This window comes from Spea bombifrons, chromosome 1 (assembly GCF_027358695.1).
Source record: "Spea bombifrons isolate aSpeBom1 chromosome 1, aSpeBom1.2.pri, whole genome shotgun sequence".
Taxonomy (NCBI): Eukaryota; Metazoa; Chordata; class Amphibia; order Anura; family Pelobatidae; genus Spea; species Spea bombifrons.
In genome coordinates, this window is record NC_071087.1 from 79,072,244 (window position 1) to 79,098,641 (window position 26,398).

General features: G+C 40.3%; 1 protein-coding gene across 2 annotated transcripts in view; it reads left to right on the top strand.

The window, feature by feature from the left end:
- The first annotated feature begins 7,383 nt into the window (after positions 1-7,383).
- Positions 7,384-26,398, top strand: part of PWWP3A (PWWP domain containing 3A, DNA repair factor) — a 30,455-nt gene continuing 11,440 nt past the window's right edge. The window contains exons 1-6 of one of the 2 annotated variants that reach the window (XM_053464792.1): positions 7,384-7,522; positions 9,415-9,529; positions 15,639-15,709; positions 17,312-17,382; positions 19,322-20,086; positions 20,987-21,106. In XM_053464792.1, coding sequence (XP_053320767.1) covers positions 9,473-9,529; positions 15,639-15,709; positions 17,312-17,382; positions 19,322-20,086; positions 20,987-21,106 — 1,084 coding nt within the window. In that variant the 5' untranslated portion in view covers positions 7,384-7,522; positions 9,415-9,472. Of the gene's footprint in view, positions 7,523-9,414; positions 9,561-15,638; positions 15,710-17,311; positions 17,383-19,321; positions 20,087-20,986; positions 21,107-26,398 lie in introns of those variants that run through there. The other variant, XM_053464800.1, reaches the window with a different exon arrangement.

Here is a 26,398-nt window from a genome sequence, read left to right on the forward strand (position 1 = left end):
TTAAAGCGCATTAAAAAAAATGCAATCTGTATCCAAACTAAACACAACCTTAACAAAAGCAAAGGCTTGCAGTGGGTTATTATTGAAGCCTAGTGCAAACATATTGAATTGGACCAATGTATTAATTTCTAGGGTGATAAAACCATTTTTCAAATATTGCACCAGAATTACTCCTTATAAACAAACTTTTAACCCCTTAAGGACAGTGGGCGGTCCCTAAACCCACTGAAAACATTGCATTTTGAGCCCGTACCATTAAGGGGTTAAAACTCTTTTATGTTACCATTCCTCATATATATGTTTTCTATTATGTTTTTTTTTTTATTATGCCACCCTTTACATGATATGTATCTGCAATAAGATATTGGCCTGGTGCTATTTTAATATTTTCAGTGCACATCCCCTGAGATAAAAGTTAACAGTTTACACATTTTTAACAATATTTTACAGTTAGGTTTACAAACAAGTTCATTCATTGCTTGTTTACTGTACATTAAAGAACATGTTTTTGTGTCGTGAGTATGTGGTAGAACACCAGAACAATTACATTAAAAGCCTAATATAAACACAACCGTTCTATTATATTTGTCATTGGTACTGTATTGCTTTCACATGATAAATATTTTGCAGAACCTGTAAACATTAACATCTACTAGATTAGACTACTTCTACAGAGTGGCTGATTTTTGAGTTTTAAAAATAAAAAAATGAATTTCATACAACAGTTGTTAGATACATTTATATTAAAATAAAAAAAAAACATTCAAAATGTATTAAGAAAAATCTCACAACTTTAATAAGCATCAAAAATTGGCAAGAAAGGCTGAGGTGGCTCTGCATAATGATTATTTAATTCATTAAGATTACAGTCAAGAAATATCTCCACTTTGAAGGTGCTGTTCCATTATGCTAGGCATTGGGTCATAGATTATAGCAGCCTCCATGGAAGAAACGGAATTACCGGTATATCTGTGCCACACCTTCTACATCCTACTACCAGACAGTGTGGAAACATCCATTTTGGAAGTCCCCATTACCATGCCTTCCAACATTTTGCCATATCTCTTATACCCTCTTATTAGACACTATGGAAACATCTGAAGTCCCCATCACCATACCTTCAACATTTCACCATAAACCATTTCACTATAAACCCTCCTACTGGGCACCATGCAGTCCCATTACCATACCACCCACCATTATGCATTATTTCCTACATTCTCATAGTAGACATCATCAAAACATCTCCAGCGCCCATTGCTAGATCATCCAACATTTTGCCACATTGCCTACAAGACAGCATGGAAAAATTGGCAGTCACCATTATCATACCTCCTAACATCTTGTCATTTCTCCTACACCATCCTACAAGACAATATGAAAACATCTGCAGTCTCTACTACCATATCTACCAACACTTTGCCAGCAGGACACTTTTGTTTAGGGTGTGTGGTTAGAGGCATGGGTAAAGGGAGGGCTTAACTGAGACTTTTTTGTGACTTTGTGAACTATTCATAGGTAATTACATACCTGAGTAGGGTATGTAGAAGAAGAATCATGTATTTAAGTAACAATTTCGTTTCTGCTGTTTAGACATGATTTTTAGAACACTGTAGAACTTTGTGCCACACTTATACCATGCAAATATCCTGAGCCTCTGGATAAGATGGACATCAGTGGAAAAAAGGACACATGTATTTGGGTGACAACTGAAAGATATGCATTATGGTCTCGCGTAGGGCTCAAGTTTTATTTTTATTCCTTCTAAATCGATTGGTCTTCGATGTTTTATTTACTAAACTGGAAGCTAAAATGAGCAGGAAACATTCCCCCCCTATCTTCATTAATTATGCATTAAGAGCCAACTAAGCATTTATTGCAGGAGATGGCCACCAGGATTTACCCTTCACAATATAACAGGTTGTCAGCAAGATGAAATGTTTTTATATGACAGGGAATCGCAGCCTTGTAAATAAACCCCTGTGGGTTAAATGAGAAAAAAGTGCCCTCCTTTACATTTATTTAAAATATCCTGCTCTTCCTTGCTATTGTGAATTTTAAAATATCCTGCTATTCCGAACTACTTTTTATGTTTATAAATTTTAGCAAAAAAGGGCATTTATGAATTATTAAATGTATTTAGACATTCAGAACTGGCATGCAACCTTTATAACCAGTGAACTGAAGCACATGGCACGTTTACACATTTCTCAAAGCAGGTTGTGCCAACTTCAGCATTGTACAATGCTATACACTAATTAAACACATGCAATGGTGTTTACTGTGACGGGACGACCTGCACCCCGACTGGGTACAACGGCCAAATTCTGCTTCCTTCGTGAGACTTTGCGGTTAACCCCTTCAGCACCGGATGAGACTAGCACTGGAGAGGATTTCCACAAGATTTTGGAGTGTTTCTGTGGGAATTTGTGCCCATTCGTCCAGTAGAGCATTTATGAGGTCAGACACTGATGTTGGACTAGAAGGCCTGGGTCACAATGTCTTTTCCAGTTCATCCGAAAGGTGTTTGATGAGGCTGAGGTCAGGGCTCTGTGTGGGCCAGTCAAGTTCTTCCACACAAACTCATCCAACTATGTTTTTTTGGACCTTGCTTTGTGCACTGGGGTACAGTCATGCTGGAATAGAAAAAGGCCTTCCCCAAACTGTTCCCACAAAGTTGAAGGTATAGCATTGTCTAAAATGTCTTGGTATGCTGTATGAGAACATACAACTTCCAAATAATTACTAGAGGGGTAACAAGTAATGTTTTTCCTTGTTTGAATTGTTCCACATTGGCACAGTTACCAACAGTTCTGTTTAGCAACTGTCATTATAATTGTCATTATTACCATAGCCTCACAGCCACAGTAAAGTTTAAAAAAAAATTAGAATAACAATAAAAAAGTAAAAAATTAAAGCTATCCAACAGCTGTCACGCTCAACACATCAGAGGAGACCCTGGTGCAGGGAGAGAAAGCTCATCAGTCTCAGAAGAGTTCTTCACCCACCAACCGGTTCCCCCTCAGGTTGAGCCTTTTGGGTTCAGGCCGCCATTGAACTTTCTGTTGATCCTCCAAGACCGTGGACAAACTCTGATGGTACACACGTACCTTTGAGACAAGCCATGGCCATGAAGCTGGAGTTCAGGGTAATCAGTATCAGAGTTCTGTTCCGGTAGCCAGAATTCAGGGTTGTGGTATAACAAAGCAGAGATGAAGAAGCCAGAGAACATAATAGTGGGGGTCAAGCTAAGTGAAACACAGGATCTACAACACAGAACAAACTAGTATATGATACACTCTGACAAGAACATTTATGACCATCAGAGGGCAAAGGATTGGTGTGTCTCTGAGCTTTTAAAAGGCACAGAAGGAGAAAATTCAAACAGCGTAAAAATTTTGAAAAAGTCTCAGGTTTTTAGCCACACAACACCCTCGGTAAAGAAGAGATTCATTTGCATAGGGTAAACAACAATTACTAAAGTGAAAACAAAATCTATAAAATATACATATGATTACCAGGCACAAAAGAAGAAATCAAAAATATTCGGGGGCAGGCACGGGAGAGGGTGATCCAAAGATTTATTCTGGCACCCTATATAATGGTAATTATTTGGGAATCATTGTGGGAGTTTTTGCAATGATAAAAATGAAAAAGATTAAAAACATTCAGAAACAAATTTTACTACAGGGGCTACCAACCATTTGAAATCACTCCCTTCTTTAAATTCTCATCAATATCTCACAACCAGTGTTCCCTCTAAGCTGTGCGCTTGTGCGCGCGCACATGACTTTTTAAGAGAGCGCACACGTCCAAAAATTGTGCGCACAACAGTTTTTCCCCAAAAAAGAAAAAATAATAATTTCTTTGAAACTTTATGCGGCGCGGATATTGTGCGCACAACATTTTTGCTCTGTGAAAATTTTTGCACAAGAGAAATTTTCTGCGCCCGCCAACTAAGAAAAATTAGATGGAACATTGCTCACAACCCCACTTGGTGTTCGATACCCTTTATCAATCAGGCGATTCTGTTCTTTCCTTTTCCCTACTTAGCTCCCATTTTTGTTTGTAAGCCTGCCTATGAAAAAATAAAGAATATCCAGATAATTTGCCTTAAGTACTCATGCCCTCCCCTGAAGACACCACACTCCTCTAAGTTGGGAAGCACTGAGCACCCTCAAAGCCTTCTTGAAATTGTAAGAAACATATATATATATATAAAAAATATATTCTGTTTGTGGCACAAATTATTGGGTTGCAGCCCCAGTTACTTGATAACAGCTCTCCACCAGGGAGAAAGTATTAATATTCTTCCATTGAACTGCTTTATTAACTTCCCGTTAAATGTAAAAATGTCTAATCGTGTTCCCATACATTGCCATTATACGGTATAATGAAAAGCTTGTGGTTAGGTAATATGCGTTCATTGTTCAAAGTATACCTTTAGTCTGCATTCTGTCTGAAATAACTGGTGGTTATGTATAATGGTGTTTCCATCAGAAATGCGGTGTAATTCTGTGTTTAATGTTATGTCCAAGTACTGACATTTTAATTGCTTAACTTAGGAAACCTAAAAATCTAATTTAATATATATCTCTTTACTGGCTTCTTTAACCCCTTGACGACAATTGGCATGCCAGGCACGTCACTGAAAAACATCCAGTTGGCGACAAATGACGTGTCAGGGGTGTCTATGATCGCTTTCTTCTCCCAAATGATGTTGCTGTATTTCCTCGATGTAGAGGCATTCAGCAACACAGAGATCTGCAGCAGGGGCTCTACTTGGGGTATGTCTATTTTTTTATTATTAAATGTATTGTTGGGATAAATCATATAGGCCGGGTTAAAAGATGTCCCTAAAATAGCACATGGGCATAGACTGACCAGATGTCAAAATTCCCCCCAGAAATGCACACCTCGCATGTGGTTTTTTACCACCCAAATAACCAGACAAGCCCATGCATGGGTGTTATCACTGTACTCAGGAGATGTTGCTGGACACATATCGGGGTATTAACAGTGACATATTCCAGGAGCTGTAAATTCACATCTTTAGTAAAATATGTGGGGAAAAAATAAGTGCATGGAAAGAGTTAAAATACTTGCTCTGCTTTGCAGGGTGAGGCGAGAGCGATACAGGTGCAGCTGCAGGGGGGGGCGCACAGATGCCTGATCAGCAGCTGCAGCCTGCAGACTAGTTGGGAGATCACGATCTCCCTCTAGTCGGCTCAATATTAGGGAGTGCGAGGTCTGTCACTTCAGGCCTCGCTTTACTGCCCCCAAATAATTTTGGGACATGACGTCATCCCTGCGCTCTACAGCAATAGCCGGCATGTAGTGAAGAGGGAGCAGTAAAGTGACCTTGCGCTCCCACCACAGGATGCAGGATACAGAATGGAGGCAGAAGGAAGAGGTAAGAGATGGGGAGAAAGGGGTGTAAGGGCAGTGTATGTGTGTGGGCAGGTGTGTGTAAGAGCAGTATAGTTATTTGTTAGCTGGTGTGTAAGGGCAGTGTACATGTATATGTGTGTGTGTGTGTAAAGGCAGTGTATATGTGTGTGTGTAAGGGCAGTGTATATGTGTGTGTAAGGACAGTGTATATGTGTGTGTAAGGGCAGTGTATGTGTGTGTGTAAGGGCAGTGTATGTGTGTGTGTAAGGGCAGTGTACATGTATATGTGCGTGTAAGGGCAATATACATGTATATGTGTGTGTGTAAGGGCAGTGTATGTGTCTATGTGTGTTTATGGGCAGGTGTGTGTAAGGGCAGTGTATATGTGTGTGTAAAGGCAGTGTATGTGTATACGTGTGTGTAAAGGCAGTGTATGTATATATGTGTGTTTATAGGCAGGTGTAGGGGTCCTGGGAGGGAGGACTACTGCTGCTGTGGACTACGCTTCCAATGATGCTCAGCCAGCATTATGGTGGACACCTGGCTGGCTGAGAATCAGCCAGCATCATGGAAGTAGTATGTCTGACTGAGCCTCATGGGTATATACCGTATTTGTTCGATTATAAGACGAGGTTTTTTTCAGAGCAAATGCTCTGAAAAATACCCCTCGTCTTATAATCGAGGTCGTCTTCTAATCAGACCTCAAAATGTCCGCTGGGGCCATGCAACTTACCGGGCTTTGGTCGCGAGCAGCAGGAGAATAGGAAGCTAGAAGAGTGTCATATAACTCTGCCTCCCCCCTCCTTCCTCTGGGGGCGGGGCCAGAGAAGTTGCACTCACAGCCGGGCCCCTGCAGAAGTCTTCGAGTGAGAGATCTGCAGTTCAGGTAAGGGGGTGGGGGGTTTGTGTGTGTGATTAATGGAATGAATGAGTATTTAAAGGTTTGTGAATGAGTGTGTGTTAGTATGGATGTGTAAGAGTGGTGGTAGCATGGCATAGGGAGGCTGTACTCACACTCCTATCATCCTCAGGTTCCAGCATGTACTTGGCTGCCTTGGCTTGATAGGAGTGTGATTGCTGTTAGCAGTTTATATATATATATATATATATACACCTCCAGAAATGCCTTTTAACCCCCTATATGCCACTCTGCCCCATGATATGCCTTTTAACCCCCTATATGCCACTCTGGCATATAGGGGATTAAAAGGCATATCATGGGGCAGAGTGGCATATAGGAGGGTATAAGACATTTCTGGAGGCAGAGTGGCATATAGAGGGTTAAAATGCACATCATGGGGCAGAGTGGCAAATAGGGGGTATAAGGCATTTCTGGGGGCAGAGTGGCAACCCTGGCGGCAGATGTGCATAACTGGGGGGGCAGGAAATAAAAAAATATATATTTTTCTCAATCATAGCTTGTATTAAATATGAAAATATTGGTTACATGAATTAATATTTACTAGTAAAACTTTTTTTCCTATAGGGTAGTCTTATATTCAGGCTTTTTGTTTTTTTCCTAAATTAATATTTAGATTTTGGGGGGTCGTCTTATAATCAGGGTCGTCTGTGTATATATATATATATATATATATATATATATATATATATATATATATATATATATATATATATATATATATATATATATATATATATATATATATATATATATATATATATATATATATATATATATATATACATATACACACACGTATTTATAACCAAAAATGTCATCTTCTTTACTCTACTGTTATCAAATCCTTTTTCACCGATTTCACCTGACATTAAGGTCATAAAGACCGACCGGAGAGCTAACCACTCTAGTCTATGCATAATTTCCTCCTGACGTCCCAAATCAACGGGACGACAGAAAGCGGTAGACGGGCGAATACAGATGTCACGTGACAGATGAGCTCGTATGTCCCGCCAATGGTAATCGTAATCGCCGCCTAGATCCCCCTCCCTTCTTTTTGTCCAAACGGAATTTCGGCGGAGTTTGGGAGTGCGCGCGGTGCCGCTATTGGGGTGGAGTTATCTTCTGTCAATCTGGCTCGGGGCGGTGCAGGAGTGCCTGAAGCTTGACCCGGAATTGGTGTGCCTCTGTCTTCGGACCAGGGAGTGAATTGTGAGTTAATCCTCTCGGTAGGCTGTGAGTCGCCGTGTTGGAGCCGACGACACTGAGCGGGGTTTTTGGGGGACTTTCACATCCTTCGAGCGCTGTTTCTATTTAAAAACAAAAATAAACACGCATCCCCCCTTTTCGCTATTTTGTCTAAACAGGAAGTACTCTGATAGGGACAACCTTTGGCGTTTCAGCCGTTGCGTTGGACTACAACTTCCACCCTGCTCTAGACGGGGGGGAGAAAGTAGGTGTCTCGCTTAACCCTGTCGTGACCGGCGTGAATCACTTGTAGAGTTCTTACTTTCCCTTTGAGGCGTAGTTTACCTATTTTTGGTTGCCCGGCGTCATTCGTTGGCCTGAGTAACTTAACTGGAATCGAGTTTTGTTTATAAAAGTGGAAGTTACCAACTAACGTTGTGTTTTACATAATTTTGATACACTTGTAATAAACATGCTTATGCCCCGGGAAAAAGTCTTTAACTCCTCAATAAATACTTGTTTAAAGAAGTCACGTTATATTTTTCATTAAGGCTTCAGCAATTGTTTCATGTTCAAGGTTCCTGAGCTCCGCTACTAACGCACAGCTCCTAGCATGGAGGTTACACTTGCATTTTCCCTGGAAGCGCCTATGGAAATTGTACATTATGTGATTGTATTGGAGTTAGATGTATTTGTGTGTGCGCATATATGTATGTATATATGCATGTGTATGTATGTATGTGTGTGTGTGTGTGTGTATATATATATATATAATTTGTTTTAATTATTATTATTATTTTTTTTTTTTTTATATAGTGCTCTTTTCTTTTGAAAAGCAATTCTGGATTTTGCGTATTTTTTTTCAGGTTGCTGTGTATTAGCCATTCTGGCTCTGTTACTTTAGCCCAATCTACTAGACAAACACTGATCGTATCAATTTACAGCAGTGTTCGCCATCAAAACCCAAAGCTTTTTTTGTATAGCAAATAATGAGTTATACCGGCATTCGCAAACTCACGAGTCTGTAGATCTGGAAAAGCTCTGGTCGTTCGCTTACTTCTAGATCTTAAAGTATATTTTGTAGTCTCCAAGTATTCCTCATAAAGTAATGCAGTAGGTAAGTTCCCATAGCCAACACAGAGCTAACTGTAAGTACTTTTTGACTTTTATATTTGTAAAAGAATTATTGCAGCTTAAATGGAAAGTAGAAAGTGATCTCAAAAATTCTACAGATTGTTGAGGGGTAGGTCGTTAGATGGAGCCCGACACACTCGTGACAATATGCACTGCATTTGGCATTGCTCTCCGTAAAATGAAACCACTTTATACCGTGATCCTATTGATCATGTGAAGAGAGCCTTGAAACTTGCACTATTTTGCATAGTTGAGAATTCACTATAAAAACTGATGTTTTTGAGGGATGCTATAAAAATGTTTCCTGGGACTTCTCATTGTAGCAATGCAAAGGTATAGGAAAGAGTTGTGCACTGAGCAGAAACTTTATAGAGTGCATGAGCCTTTACGGATCCCTCTTTTGTCGAGGACCAAGAATAGGTTAAGAGGGTTGTAGATTAGGTTTTTTTTTTAAAAAAGATAATTGTGCTCCGGTTAGCAGTAAACTTTTTTTTTTTCCCCCTGTAATGCTGGAGCCTTCCTTTAAGATTAGCCGAATACATGTGTCCCCCAACTCCCTTGTTTTTTTTTACACTCCTTTTCAAGACAGGTATTGTACAATATGCTTTGTGCGTGTCGACAACCAAATACAGAAGGTCAATGGCACAAACAGCTGCAGTGTGTATTTTTCATGAGCATAGCTGGTTAATGGTGATACTTGATCCCTGTAAATTATTGCATGCTTTCCAAAATTAGTTTATTACTTACTTACATAATCACTATTTGTTTATTGTATATTATAGGATAAATATGAAAGCAAAAATTGAAGCCAGGTGAAAAATCTGCCTATGAAGCCAAACCATGAGCTCTCCAGATTACGTCCTCTGCAAATGGAAGAGACGCTTCTGGCCTGCAAAGGTGGGCAACGCACTTATGTGACCCATTTATGGTATGAGTAACCTTGAGTGTTGTACCATTTATTTTTTGGAATCAGGCTGAGTAAGAAAGACCTTTGCAACTTTTATTGTCAGCCAGTTGGGTTAGCAAGGAGACTGGGCAGAGAAAGGTCTCTGGAAAAAATGCTGTCTGGTACTTTGTATTACATACTTGCTGTGCTGTGACACTCTCTCTCTCGCACGCAGGTCACTCTCTCGTACGCGGTCACTCTTTCTTTAAGATCCAAAGTTTAGTGGATCATCTTATAATTGGGCAAAATGGTATATTTTGGGTGTAATTTGCTGTGTATTTACTTTGATAATAGAAGTCACAGTTAAAAAAAAAAAATATATATATATATAGATATATCTTTAAAAATTCTCCCAAACACTTTATTAATAATGATATGTGCCTTTCATTTGTTTCTCACCATGACCTTATATATTGATCATTCTACACTGTACTGTATGAGGAATACACAAGCTCCAAACATTTAAATGGTTGAATCCTATATCATACCCCTGTCTGACACATAGTCGGCACTGCCCTGAGTTTTTGCCAGGACCATACTTATCCAACATGCAGACTGGCCTCCAAATCCTCGTTCCACGTTTGTGGCATATGTAAGACTCCCTATCTCTACGGTGTGTTCTTACCAGATTATTGTATTATTGTATTGATGGTAGCGATGCACCGATATATCGGTGGCCGAAATATATCGACCGAAAAGGGCATCATCGGCAAAATGCCGAAAAAATAAATAAATAAAAAACAGCTGAAAATAATAATAGAAATTTCGGTTTCGGTCCCCAATTTTCATTTTGCTGCATGTTTAATTGATGATTTAATCATCTCCCTGCAAACTGTAGTCTCAGTTTTTGCCCTTGATTCAGTAGGATTTCCCAGGTCACCCAAACTTCCAAAAATAGGTTCAGCTTGTTTCTACTAAATGTTCAAATGGGGGAGAACATAGAAAGGGTTATTGCTATACTGGTTCCAGAGGACATACCATTTAATACATTTTAGGGGCCAATAAGGGGCAGGAAAGTACACATGTACACTATGCCAAGCCAGAGTTTACTAGTGATACCACAACAAGTATACCACATGTTAGGGGATGTGTCTAGTGAAACATATCATCTGCATGACTAATACCGGGGAAAGGAGCGTATGCATATGGAGACATTCTGCTTTTGCATGGGGGGGAACCAGGTAAATTTAAAGGGACCATTCAGCAGTCATATGCATACCTATGATGGCTGGAATATCCTTTTAACAGGAATGTGGAGGGTAGGAAGACCATGTAGGTTTCGAGCAGAGGAAACTTTTTCACTGCCATAGGATACATGTTCCCTGCAGAAATTCTCTAAACCACAACACTTCTTTTAAGTCATGGTTTAGAAGTCCCCAGCAGAGTGAATATTTAGAAAAAGTATAGGAGAGAATCGAGCACGGTTAGTTAGATTCACAATGTACTTGCATTAATACCTCTTGCTACCTTGAATTGGCCGAAGGACCACAAACGTACCAGTTTATTCTTAATGTCTAAACGTTTTCGTATACCTGTTTAAAAAGTCACACTAACATATGACCCAGGTCAACATTTACATTAATGATTTGTAAATCGTGAGCTAACAGGTCAGGGCCCTTTAAGCTTGCAGTTTTTAAGAATCCTCAACTAATCACTCCGTCCCCCCCCCCCAGGATTCTAAAACCTGTGACCATGGTCAAAACCTAGGGAAGTGCAGCAATAAATTAGGCGTCTGATGGAACTCAGGAACTAATAGAACGTTTTTCAGGTGCTCCAGTTCTCTGTGTACACAAATGGCTCGCCCAGAAATTGTTCAGCTGCACTCCCAGTACATTTTTCCCTTGTGGCCGGTGGCTCGGTTTAAGAATAAATCTACACCATGTGCGCAGAATGTTAAGCTGTAGAAACATTACATGGCAAAAGTGAGATTGAAGTGATCAGTTCTTTAAAAGCAGTACCTGGAATTTCATGTGGCCTATGTATAGCAGAAGGGATTCATGGTACACAATGTAGATTGAATTATACTATAACAGTCATGGCATAAGACACAAATTGAAGAGAGGTCCTGTTTTTTGGACAATAACATTTTCTGTATAGTTTCTACTAGCTACACAAGCATTAATTTTGGAAACGGTGAATCAAGTATTTGTTGGAATACAGTGTGCAGCCCTATCTTTTTTTTTTAATAAAATGATTTTCACCCTCATTCTCATTTGGTGCCAAGTTATGGATTTTTCAGTGTTTTGGTTATCACTCTAAAAATGTGAACCACTTTTGAGTGAGTATACTCAGGGCTGTAACAGTGAATAAATAGGTGGTTTCCCTTAATCCGTTTATGCCCATTTCAGCCGTTGCCTAAAAACTGTATTGTTTTAGACATAATTGAATAAGTGAAAAGTTACTATATAATTATTATAATAAATCACTTAGACAGAAAATTAATGAGTTCTTTAGAATGTTAAGCAAATAATCCTTATTAGATCTGTCATTTGTTCTTTGCCCTGAAGGTTTAATCACATGTAAAAACAACAGAGAATCTTTAACCCCTTAAGGCCTAAGGCTGTTTGGAAAATGAAAAAAAAATAAACAAATTACGGTATATTTAAATATCGTATTTGCTCGGATATAGGCCGCACCCTAAAAGTTAGGTGCTTTGTTAAAGAAAAAAGTTTCTGCCACTCTATCCCCCCTCCGAGATATCCTGCCACTCTATCCCCCCCCCCCCCCCGAGATATGCTGCCACTCTGTCCCCAAGATGTCCCCCCCCCCACACACACACACACACCAGAATTACCGGCGCAGACTCCGCGGGGCCGGCAGGGGACATCTACGCATAACGTGTATTCAACTTCTGGTGCCGGCACTTCCTCCGTGGGAAGTACCGGCAAGGAAGATTGTTCGTGCAGACGTTCACCGGCAAGCATAAACAACCTCCGCTGCCAGCACGTCTGCCAGATGTGCTTTAAAAAGCCGGCTGCGCGATGCGCTTAGACAATCTCCCGTGCCGGCACTCCCCCCGTGGAAAGTGCTGGCAGGGGAGGCTGTCTGAGCGTATCAGAGAGTAGGATGCAGGTCCCCTGCACCGCTGCGGGGGATCTGTATCCTAACCCTGCTGCCTGCCCGGCGCCTGGAGCTGCATGTCCCAGGCGTCGGGCGATACGAATTGCGCATTCCTGCGCTGGACTTAAAGTGTGTGGGGGGGAGTGCGGCCTATATTCGGGCCAATACGGTATTAGTGCTGATTTTGGAAACATCTCATGCCTTGTATTTTAATTTATTTTGGTACTTACAAGGCTAAATATGAAAGATGTTCATGACTATTTCCAGACTAGGTTCTGAGGATTGGGCCTTAATGGTGACTAGAAAAAAACAAAACTACTGAACAAAAGTATCTATTTTTGAAAACTAGACATTTGCTGTCCTTAGCCTCTGGAAATGAAGGCCAGGGTGTATCCAGTGGCACTTTTGCATAATTTATATAGTAGGTAAATCATTAACTGAAATATTTTTATCTGGGAAAACATTGAAGAAAATTAAGATATAAGGGGATGAATTTTAAATAGCTTTTTGAAATTGGAGTGATGGACCGACAAGCCGTTGTGTTATTGTTAAAATTAAAAACATTTGAGCAGGTTTAAAATATCTGTTCCTTTTTAAAAATTCGTATAGAAGACACTGGATTTTCCATTCAGTATGATTTGATAGCAGGGTTTTCGATGACGATGCCAACAAGCTCTTGTGTTTTGCTGGGTTAGCTGCCAGTAAGGGGATCAGTTGTGAGCCGCACTGTACCACAAGGGAAGCTTTTCCCTTAATGCAGGGCAGCTTTTAAATGAGTCTCATCACGTTACTGGAGCCGCTATAATGCAATCTCACGCTGGAAGGGTTACAGCATAAAAATACATTTCAGATGCCCTGCAGTGTGAAGGAAACCTTTCCATACATGTGGGGCACAGTTTAAATGGATCAGCTTGTGAGGTCCACTTTCCAACCACGTATCACATTGGCCTGGAGCCAAATCTTGTCAAAAAGACCATGCCCCATAAATAACTGCATGGTGGTAAATTTGGATACATTTACCACCATGGGTTGGCAGCAAACTGGGGGATTTCAGGGATATGCCCTGATGGGGCCACCAATTACTCTACTGTGAACCATATCGCTGCCTAGCACTCTGTTTAAAGCCGCTTCAGCGATTACGCACAAGGAAAGATGCAGTGTCATTGCATCTGAATCAGATTTCAAAATACCAAATGCATATTCCACGTCTTAGTACAGTACATCTTAGCCATTGTATACCCTAAACACAATTAAACCTAAACGAAACATTTCTTGCATTTTTTTTTATAAATATATTTGTAACCTTAAACCTATGCACTTACACTAACAATTCCCCCTCAAACCCAACGTAAGTAATCGCACTTATTACTTGATCAAAAAAGAAATTAACCCCTAAGTGTTAAGCAGTCGATGAGGCTGGGGAAAACAAATGTGAATTTTACAAAATGTTTAACACGCAGGTACTGTGAGCACTATTATGGCAGTTCCCTCTCTCTGTCTGGAGTTAGACCTGGAGAGACAGAGGAGATTGTCAACATTGCCCATGTCAACGGGCAAGTAATTGGCTTTGGCAGCAACCCCTTGGTTGGTAATTATATTTATTGGCAATTGCTGGTCTGCATGGTCTTCCGGGCAGCAGCAGCAGAAGTTTCCTCATCTGATTGTAGCGAGAATTCTATGCAATTGTTGTAGGTAGCAAAGGAAGTAATATTCCTGTTTTGCGGGGATGTAATATTACGTCCTCTGTCTCTAAGGAGTTAAAGTAGGTTTATTGGCTAGCTGACAACCTTAGTGTTTTATTTCTTTTCACAGGCAGCATTCAGTACTAGGAGAGATGCTGTAAATCAGGGGTTCTCAAACTGCGGCCCTCCAGCTGCTGCAGGACTACATCTCCCATACTCCTCAGCCAGCCCCTTAGCTGAAGGAGCATTATGGGAGTTGTAGTCCTGCAGCAGCTGGAGGGCTGCAGTTTGAGAACCCCTGCTGTAAATGCTGCATTTAATACCTATTAAATTAAGTAGAGTATATGGATAGTACCTGGATGAATTTCAGAATTAATTTTAACACACAAATTGCTATTTCTGTTCTGGATGTCTTGCTTCTGGGTAGTCCAGGTAGTCCGGGTAACAAAAACATCTTATAAGTTTCAAGCTGCTTAGCAGCTCTTAATATGATTAAGAGCTGTTCAGCAGCTGAAAGTGTGTAAGGCATTATTGTATCTTTCTGCCTCTGCCCATCCACACGTGTTTTTGTCCTGTTCATGGATAAAATAACATTTTCTGTGGTGGACACCTCAGATGAGGTTTGCTTTGATTTTCTTACCCCGACAACCTGCAAGCAGCCAAACATCCAGATTTGATGTGTGGCATAGAAGCCGACGGCCCCTTTTAATCAGCCATTGGGTAAGCAACCTGGATCATAAAGAAAATTACTGGTTTTAGACACACCGATTGTAGAAGGATATATACAATTTTAACACCCCAGAGTACTTTCTAAGAGATGCCTGATAAATTATTCTGAAGCTTAATTATCTTGTGCTTTAGTATTGCTAGCATACTCAAGAATGGATTCCTAAGGAGATATCAAAACTCAGGGGTTGATTTTGGAACTGAAGAGGTTATGCACAACCTATAATTCCTTATTGGGCATAATAACCCATTAACAGAGCGAAGCAGTCTGTTCATAGCGCTATGTATAATGCTGAAACAGCTTTGTATTAGAAAACCTGTAGAAAGGAATGATTCAGCTAGTTTATGCAATAGTTAACAGCCTTTTAAAGAGTCATTTAGATAATGTAACTTCTTTATTTAGATGATGGTCCATTTTGGCAAAGGTGGACTTCATCTCTCTTTAGATCATCAAGGGGAGTATGTTGCTAAAATCAAGGTTAGGAGCTAGGTAATTTTTTATTTTTTGAAAGTGGGCCTTTTTATGGTTGTTTCCCTTTTTAGATGACCATTTAATCATAAATTCAGTTACTGAATTTTCTTTCTGATTTAGGTTTTATTGAAAGCTGCCTCGGTGGCTAATGATGAATTGATGGACGTGGAGATTCTTTGTCTGGATGAACAGTTAAGTACATTTTACTTCAATGAGCGTGAATTGTTACAGAAGAATAGATTTTCATTTTCTACTAAATACACATTGCATACATCTGCTGAGGGATTTTGTCCCACTCCTTTTTGCTGATCCTCTCCAAGTCATTAAGATTTCGAGGCTGGCTTTTGGCAACTTGAACTTTCAGCTCCCTCCACAGATTTTCTATGGGATTAAGGTCTGGAGACTGGCTAGGCCACTCCGGGACCATAATGTGGTTCTTGAGCCACTCCTTTGTTGCCTTAGCCATGTGTTTTGGGTCATTGTCATGCTGGAATACCCAACCATGACCCATTTTCAATGCCCTGGGTGAGGAAGAAGGTTCTCACCCAAGATTTGACGGTACATGGCCCCATCCATCGTCCCTTTGATGCAGTGAAGTTGTCCTGTACCCTTAGCAGAAAAACACCCCCAAAGCATAATGTTTCCACCTCCATGTTTGACGGTGGGGATGGTGACAGGGTGACTGAGAGTCCGTCTGGTCTGCCTTAACCAGACTCCCATTGTCTATCCGGCTATGGGCGCTCTATAAGCCGGGAAACGCTCGCTACGTCTGACAGGGACCTAGCTACAAATTCATGGAACTGTGCAGTGGGTAGCAACCGCGGCCATGTACGCCGACAATTGGAACGGTGTCGCTATAGACGCTCTTTGCTCCACCACGCCGCACTTTTGTGTGCATTGCTGGGGATAAAACTGCATGGTGGCGCCAGGCTGTCTGGTGGTTGATCGGATTATATGTTTGCTGTGTATATACCGTATTTGCTCGATTATAAGACGACCCTGATTATAAGACGACCCCCCCAAATCTTAATATTAATTTAGGAAAAAAAGAAAAAGACGACCCTATAGGAAAAAAGTTTTACCAGTAAATGTTAATTCATTTAAACTATTTTTTTAATAAAAGCTATGATTGAGAAAAATATTTTGGCTTTATTTCCTTCTATTTTCCAACCTGCCCCCCAGTTATGCACATCTGCCCCAGAAATGCCACTCTGGCACTTAGAGGGTTGATCTTTGACAGCCGGGGAATGTCTGGGCAATGCACGCAGACAACCCCCGCTGCTAGCCACGCCTCCTTCCGGCTGCAGCGTGAGTCTACACGCTGCCCCAGCTACATGACAGCTGCACACCGGGGACTCTGAAGTACCGGTATGTGGGGCGGGGTGGTTGAGACAGGAGGATCCAGATCAGACTTTGAGGTCTGATTATAAGACAAGGGGTATTTTTCAGAGCATTTGCTCTGAAAAAACCTCGTCTTATAATCGAGCAAATACGGTATATATATATGTGTTGTCCTCAATAAAGAGAGTTCTGTTTTACCCCTACACTAAGTGTCGGCTAGTGCTTGGGGGAATATGAAGGGTTAATCCTTTGGGCAATTAAGCTTTTAGGGGCAATCCTTTGAGCAATTAAGCTTTTAGGGGCAAGGTGGAGCTACTCGGTCCGAGTATGGGTCTCTGTCGCATAGTGTATAGACCTTCATCAACTATCAAGCACTTCAGACTTTATGAACCATCTGTTTTAAGTACAAATATCGGAATGTATTAATCTCAGATTTTGTTTTTTTCCTGCAGGATACAAGTAAAGTTCAAGGACACAAAATTGTTGGAGAAAGCTGAAGTAGAAAACATTGCTGCCAAACTCGGTGAATTAATCATTAAAAACTTTTTTTTTTTTTGGTGCTGCAAAACTGATCTGTCTGTGTACCTGCAGATGTTAATACGCAGAGGACATTAACCCCTTCAGTCCCCTATGGACGTACCGGTACGTTCCAAAAACGCATCCTAAGAATCCTTTATAGACGTACCAGTACGTCCTGCCCTTCTTGCAGCAGCAGGGACATATCCATGCCGCTGCACGGGAGATCAGGCTGACGTTTGACAGCCTGGACTCCCCCTTGACAGCAGAAGCCAGCATCGCCGGCTTTCTGCTGTCTGATCTGATGGAACAGCTTCCGGCATGAAAGCCGGATCGGGCATTCCCTTCCGCGTTCCGTCACTGCCGACGTCGCCTGGAAGTCCATCAGCGGACAGGATATCCCCATCAGGGATATAACATATGCTGAGCAACTGCATAATAGATACCAAAAATGTTAAAATACATGTATTCCTGTTCATTAGATAAAATGCTGTTTTGCTATTCCACTCGTGTATTTTTTCTTTAAAATAGCACCAAACTTTTAGGGTGCAGCCTGTAATAACTAAGAGGCATAGTGTAAAATTGTATGTCTCAAAATAGAGAGAAATGTAGATGAAATAAACTCACAAAGGTCGCTAGTCAAACGTGGAGCAACGTGTATATGCTTTAATGAAATCACCAGGATCAGTGTAGTAAAATACAAGAGGTAAAAGAATAAGTTATTCTTGGTGTACATTCACAGAAGAACAGCTGAGTAATCCCTTCAAAATCTACACCAACGAGGGAAACTGAGCTGTTAATTTGCAAAGATGTTGAATTTAGTTAACTATCACCGTAAACCCCTTACATTGCGGTGTTCCAAACAGAAAAATCTTATCTGTAGAAGAAGAATTCTGGTGTGTTTAAGGAAGTCGCAATTAAAGAAGCTCTATCAACACCACCAACGTGTTTCATCTCTAGAGACTTCTTCAGTGGTTACTATTAAGGTCCAGAGGGTTTAAATAGACCGTGAAATACACCCTTTTATGGCTTTTGCTCAATAAATATAATACACCCTAAACGCATTTTAAGTCTCAATCTGAAATATAAAAAGCTATTAAAAAAAGGTATTTGTATTACCCAAACAATAAAAAATATAGTATTTGTTTAATCAAAACACTAATAATTTAATAGATACAATAATAAGATACAGAAACATCATAGGGTTATAGAGTATTCAATTTATGAATCCAGTAGACTTCTTTCTGTAGAAGTGTCTAGTTCCTATATGCCCTTTTCCATGATGACATAATCTACCTTTAATCTACCTATAGATACGATCCTGTCATCATGGAAAAGGGGAGATTTTTAAAATGGCCTTTTGTACTTCGAATTGAGACTTAAAATGGGATTAGAGTGTATTATATTTATGAGTTGTGTAACTCATGAAAGCGTGTATTGCACCCGTCCATTTAAGCTTGCTTGATCTTAATTGTATACAAGAAAGTGTGCCTTGACATGGCGGGTGAGCTTAATTATGCTTTGGCCAATTCATATAACCAAAACCTCTCATTTATGTTATGTTTATATATTTGTTGCCAACTTTATTAGGGTAAGAAGCGCAGACAGTTTTTGTTTCTTGTACACATTGTACAGCCAATACACTGTTTCTTGCAGCATGCTTACACCTGTTTGGTAGGCCTCGTATTACACATTTGTATTATTTGAGCCTGAGACGAGCTTAGCGCACCGACATCTTTTCTTATACTTGATCTTAATTGTAACTGCCCTGAGGAAGTCTCTACAAGACAAACCCTGTTGGTATTGGTAGAGCTTCATTGGTTGCTTTTACCTTCTACACATCAGAATTCTTATTCTACAGATTAAGATTAACCACGTTTTTTACTTTGAAATCTCAAATTTAGGATATTAAAGACTTTGATCTACGTACTCTATTTGTTTTCTAGCACACAAGACCAAAAGCTCAGAAGCCACAATAGAAGAGCTGACATATCGTAAAGCTCTTAGGATTGCGTTAGACATTTTAAACCAAACTTCTGCCTTGGGGACTTCAACTCCTCCAACTCTTGGGAGACGTGACAAAAAATGTAAAGATACTCAAATAGAGGAAACAATCACTAGTGAGAAGAAAGGGCGTCCAAAAACCCCCAAAACTACAGCTGAGCAAATTAAAACACCAGAAAAAAGAAAATGTGATGGGAAATCCTCCAAGAAACCAAAAAGTCTGTGTTTGGCCAACAATAATGGTGATTCCTCTGAAGTCTGTAAACCATCTAGGACCAGGGATGTGCCCTTACTTAATGATAACGTTCAGCTTCAGGAAAAAAAAAGAAAACGAACACAAGACTCAAGCGCACATGAAGAGGAAGATGGAGCCCCAGCTGGTAGGAAGTCACAGAAGGCTAACGAGAGGTCAGAGGACTCTGTCTGTAAGAACTCTTCTATTGCCATACAATGTGCTGTAAAGGCAGAATGTGACAGAAAGATTGCACATGAACCGGCAGAAAAAGGGGACACCGAAATAAAGCCGCATGAGGAGAGACTAGCCATTCAGAATTCATGCAAAGAACAATTATGCAAAGCCCATATTGTCAATAAGGCCATTTCAGATTTAAAGGCAGAGTCCTGTGACACTGGCAAAGAGAGAGTAGAGCTCCAACAGGAAAAACGATACAAGCTGTTCGCAATGCCTGACTTTGAGGACGATGGAGGTAAAACACTGTATTAGACAGAACAGATGATCTTATATCCCTTAATACTAGTTTTGAAAGATACCATGATGGAACGTTGTCATGCATCATTTTTCTTATTTATTTCCCCCTTACAATGTATTAATCTAGCACAAGAGTACTCTACCTACATGTAAAAGATTCATTTAAAACATCTATTATGAAAAGTATTCTATTCAGTATTTAGTTTTGACTGTAATAAACATTTACAGCTTTAGGCATGCAGGTTTCTTAAAATATAGATTCGTGCTTTTTTTAGTACATGCTAAGAAAAGCTATACAGATGCACTTTACTATATTGATCTAAACAATATGAAGCAAACATTCAGTGTTATATTTTCAGTATATGAATTTGTATAATTCTTCATACTTTGAGGTCTAACAAAAAAAAACCATAGTAAAATTTTTCATATTTCCTTAAGACATACATTGAATGAGTAAGCGATGCGTAAATTGTTGGCGCTATATAAATAAAAGATAATAATAATAGAATAACCATAATAGCAGTAAAAGAGGCAATTAAAAATACAGGTCAAAGACTCCCAATAGCAGTAGACACCTAGTCTTTAATTTCCACTAATAGTGTACAGTTCTCAAGTGAGAAGAGTCCGAAGATGAAATTTGTGGTATATAGGTGACCTATCGGGCTTACGTAAAAACCCGCACTCAAGTTGAACATGAAAAAAGGAAAGACCAAGCTATTTAGGCAAAGTGTGAAAATAGGAGAGAGACACAAAGTCAAATTTATTGCTCCCCATTATAGCCTCACAGATAACCCAGTGCAGGTTTTGCTAATTGGATGTCAGCCCTCCGTTTCATATAATACCCATCGAAAGATTCCGAAATTTTGCTAGCATGTAATAAGTATAATTTTTTTGTAAGGATTAAGCTCTTCAGAGCTATCTCTGGAGATGAGCTCCCCTGAAACCTATACGTCAAATCCTACGTGGGCTGAAGAATATCCCGACGAAGATGAAGACCTTCCAAGTCTTCTCAACCAGGGTAAGGGGTTTTGTTGGGCAGTGAGAGGCTGGTGTTTTTATCGTCGTGTATCTGTGCGTATTTCTTTAAAATAAGCTTTATATGTCATTTGGCCTTGCCTATTTCAATTTCACTGGCACAGATGAGGACAAGCAGGATTCAATCCTGAACTCTGGCACTAAAGGCAAATGTACTGGGAAAATGCCAATGCATGTGCATGTACGTTCAGTAATTCTGCCTGCCGTGAAAAGAAAATAGCAGCTAAAAGAAAATGAGTCGCGTGTTGTCTTCATCGATGCTTGTGAGCAAAACTCCATTGCTGCCCCTTTTATACCTTACGTTGATTCAAATAGCCAAAGAGGGCTTGTTTTTGGTTTAGGGTGTGTGGCTTTACCTGAACATTTAATGTGTTTTTGCTGTTTATGTAAATAGGACATTTAAGAGACCCATAGCGTATCTTACGTCCGCAGTTTAAGTGATAAACATGTTCTCTGTTGTCTCGTTACTGTGATTTACAGCGCTGTGGAATACTGTTACACTCATAACTAGGGCTGCAACTAACGATTATTTTAATAATCGGTTAGTTGGCCGATTATTTTGTCGATTAATCGGATAAAAAAATACATTATTTTAAATTGAAGAAAAATTGCAATAAAAAACGTACAATTTACACTTTCATCTCTTTATTGCAATGACCTCTTTCTATTCACCTTCTTATTTTACTGACATAATAATAAAAGCTACAAGAACCCAAACACAGTGTTTCTCAAACTAGGTTTAATAAAAACTGAGAAAAAAGCCTTGTTTAATTTTTTTTATTTACCAAACTGCCCCCAGTTATGCACATCTGACCCTCAGCTTGCCACTCTGCCCCCATACATGCCTTATACCTCTTATATGTCAGATTCCACTGTGCCCCCTGATATGCCTTTTACTCCTTATATGCCAGTGATATGCAACTGAGCCCCCTGATATACCTTTTACCCCCAGATTTGTTTTATGCCCCCCTGATATGCCTAATATCGATATGTCTTATACCCCCTATATGCCACTGAGCCCCCTGATATACCTTTTACCCCCAGATATGTTTATGCCCCCCTGATATGCCTAATATCCATATGCCTTATACCCCCTATATGCCCTAAAAATTCATAATACTCCCCATCCACCACTATAACTCACCCATACACCACTCTGGCTCCTCCCCCTCCCATACACCACTCTGGCTCCTCCCCCCTCTCATACTCCACTCTGCCTCCTCCCCCCTCCCATACACCACTCTGCCTCCTCCCCCGCCCATACATCACTTTGGCTCCTCCCCTCCCATACATCACTTTGCCTCCTCCCCCTCCCATATACCACTCGGCCTCCTCCCCTCCCATACATCACTTTGGCTCCTCCCCCTCCCATACACCACCCTGGCTCCTCCCCCTCCCATACATCACATTGGCTCCTCCCCCTCCCATACATCACTTTGCCTCCTCCCCCCCATACATCACTTTGCCTCCTCCCCCCTCCCATACTCCACTCTGCCTCCTCCCCCTCCCATACTCCACTTTGCCTCCTGTGAACCTCCGTTTCTGACAAGACACCAGGGAGCCGGGTAGAGAGGCAGAGTGGCGTATGAGAGGGGGAGGAGCCAGAGTGGTGTATTGGAGGGTGGCTCCCATACACCCCTCTGACTCCTCCCCCCCCTCCCATACACCGCTCTGCCTCTCTACCCGGCTCCGTTACAGAAGGCACTTTCACTGCAGCTTCATAGAAGCCACAGTGTAAGTGAAGGGCAGTAACGGAGTCTGTCTGTGCGATGCAGACCCTCACCAGCTATCAGAGAGGATGATTCTCTGTCAGCCGGTGGGGGTCTGCATCGCACAGACAGACTCCGTTACTCACCTTCACTTACACTGAGGCTTCTATGAAGCTGCAGGGAAAGTGCCTTCAGTAACGGTGCCGGGTAGAGAGGCAGAGTGATGTATGGGAGGGGGGAGGAGGCAGATGGGAGGGGGAGAGAGACGGAAGTGAGAGACCGGCCGACAGTGAGGGGAATCCAGGTCCCCTGCAGCGTCGCGGGGGATCTGGATTCCGGTGTTATAATCCGATCTCTGTTTGAGGTCGGATTATATAAGGAGAGGAGTTTTTCAGAGCATTTGCTCTGTGTTGGTTGAAATAATGGTCGAATTCTCCTCAGAAAGAGTTTCCTTTAATTAGATCATGCGCATAATCGAGACAAGGCACACAACACAAAAAAGTCGAAGCGTTGTCTAATTACATGTTTGAATTACATGGTTTATATAGCATCTTATCTACTTCTAATAGCATGCATTATTATGATTGGTTACTTTTCAAGCAAGTTACACCTCTTTAAGCTGCATAATTAAGAATGGCCTAGACTTGACCCTTTGCACATATATATATAGAACAACATAGAGTAGACGTGTTGGCGGGAACTCGTCCATATATCATAGACTAGACATTCCCTGCTTTCTTATGTCTTTGTCAGCAATAATATTTACGATAACATAAGCTTTTTTCTAACATTTCCCTCCTGTTTATCAAAATATTATTCAATATCAGACTCTTCATCTTCAGTATCAGTCATTAGCACTGATTATTCATCTTTCATGTCAATAACGTCATTAATATGTAGAGTCTCAGATACTCTTAATAATTGATCACATTCTTCTTTGTCGACCAGGGAGTACATAGTCTGATTTACAGCTTTATCAATTGTCTTATTCAAAAGAAATCCTCGGCAACATGGAATAAAACAGCATCCTCCGAATATCAATACTGCGGATACTATAGTGATAGTAATTATTCCAGACATTATCATTCCCGACCATCGCCCGAACCATCCTTCTAACCAAGAGGTGAACACATTATGTATTCCTGCATTCTCGGCAAGGATGTTAGTCCTTTAAGGGCTTTGGTCTCCGCACAACCACCAAATATCTGCTCTCATCTGGGTTGGCTGTCTCAGTCCTGTGGAAAAAGTCTCGACACACAGTGAATTAGACAAATCTTTATAATCAAAATAGCTGCTATTACCCTGAAGTTTCATACAGGTGTAATTTCCCCCATATATTTGCACTGTTGGAGGTAATCCAGGTCTCTTAACCTTGGGAAACAAGTCCAATATATGACAAGTTTCCTTTCCAGGTGGGGTATAAGTCTTATCAAACAGCTTTATTATCAGAAACCCACGCGCCTATGGTATATAGTCTTTCATCCGTCTTCATAGGTTCTTTTAAAGTAAATAGTAATTTATTACAATTATCATATGTTGTACATTCAGATTGTAATCTTTTTACAGATAATCTCGTTTTGATTCGCTCTTGCCCCGGGTATATCATATCCCCAATCTCGACTAGCTGTTGTCCACATAGCATAATCCCAACCAAGACATGATGTTATACTTCGTTTTCCAGGGGGCTTTTCAGGCATCCAGCATATATATATATACATCGGCCTTAGCATAGTTTATTGCTTGCCCAATATTTTCACAATGAATCAGTTTACACAGATCAATTTCAATGGAACTATCTCCTGCTAATGAAAAAGTCAGATTTTGTGCTTTGGTATCTTCCCATCTGGTCACCTTCTTGTTCTCATCCCACTTAGCATTAGCTTTAGAATAAGGAATTATTGTAAAGCATCAGTCACTACCCAATAAACTATAAGCAGGCACCACCCCTTCATCCTACCTGGCCGTCAACTCAGGGTTTGGGGAATGGATTTCTTCACTGGCTTGAGACGAGTCCAACCTATCATCTGGACCCCCCTTTGTACCCAGACTTAATGAGTGACTACCAGCAAGTGGTGTTACCTTCTTACAGTGCGACTGATATATCCAACAACTCCTCTCAGCTATCCATTGTTTCTTTCTACCAACCCTGCTGACTGAGGATGATAGGCACAATGATTCTTTAATTGTATACCAAATACTTGTGCAAATCTGGAGATTAGTTGATTGACAAAATGACTGTATATTCTATTCTTGCTGGTGTTCCAAATCTAGGAATGATTTCTTTTATCATGAAGACAATTAGCACACAAAAATTTTTTTTTTAGAGTAATTCTGGAACACCTTATCTATCTATTACCATCCCTCCTGTTGAGACATGGCTCAGCCCATGACTCAATAAGGCTGCATAGCGAACCAATGATTTTGGCAATATTGGTTTGTTGTTAATGTGAAAAATTTTCTTACATAGAGTCGCTTTTTTAGACTGTCAATATCGTTCTTCAGATTTAGGGGCAGCCTGCTGCATATCATACAAAACCTGGTGATCAATTTGTATTTCATTAGTGATTATGGCAAAGATCTCTTGAGCAATTCTTTTTGCTTCAATATCTGCACAGTTATTGCCTAATGCTATAGGATCTTTGCTGTTGGTATGAGCTGCACACTTTATTACAGCTACTTCTTTTGGTAGATTTATAACTGTTAATAGTTCTTCAATCAGGGCTTTATGATTTATCGGTTTCCCTGTGGAGGTAGTCATATCTCTATTTTTCCATTATTGTGCAAACACATATATAGTAGAAAATACAAATTTACTGTCGGTATAGATATTTACCCGTTTGTCTACTGCCCACTTGCAGGCTTCTATGAGAGCCGTTAACTCAGCCGCCTGGGCTAATAAACGATTAGATAATTTACCTCTCTTACTTCAGTATTGCATTGAATATCTCCTTTATCTCTTTTCCACGAGTGATTAATCTCACATCGCAACACCATATCTCCCACAGACTTCTACTGATCCGTTTGGTGTTTACACAGAGACAAAGTGGTGTTTACACAGAGACAAAAAGTGTGATTATTCGGGGTGTTAATATACCAGATAATGCCCCTTGTCCTTTGTCCAGTAAAAGTATTCTGTACTTTCTTCATCTTTTAGATTCATAATACTCATCTCCTCCTGCTGTTCTCTTAACATACATTGTACAATGAAAATCATTTGAATGTTGAACTTGTAAATAATCACAGGTCTCAAATGTCTTATGTACAAGTTCTAAAGCCTGTATTATATTTTCCTTATTTTAAAAGTAAAAACTATGTTCAAAGCATAGTAGTAACGACCATGCCGTCCTTGATAGTTATTTCTTCTTTCCACTGTAACATCAAACTTGTCTCCCACGGGTGCAATGTGCACTCCTAACTTTTTAATTAGATCTCTTCCCATGAGATTTACGGGACATACCTCAGATAATATTACACTGGCAGTAATTATGTTTCCAGACTCTGGATGTTGTATTTGGAGGGGGACAGATAAGCTTTCGGTATGTGTCCTCCCATTTACTCCCTTTATG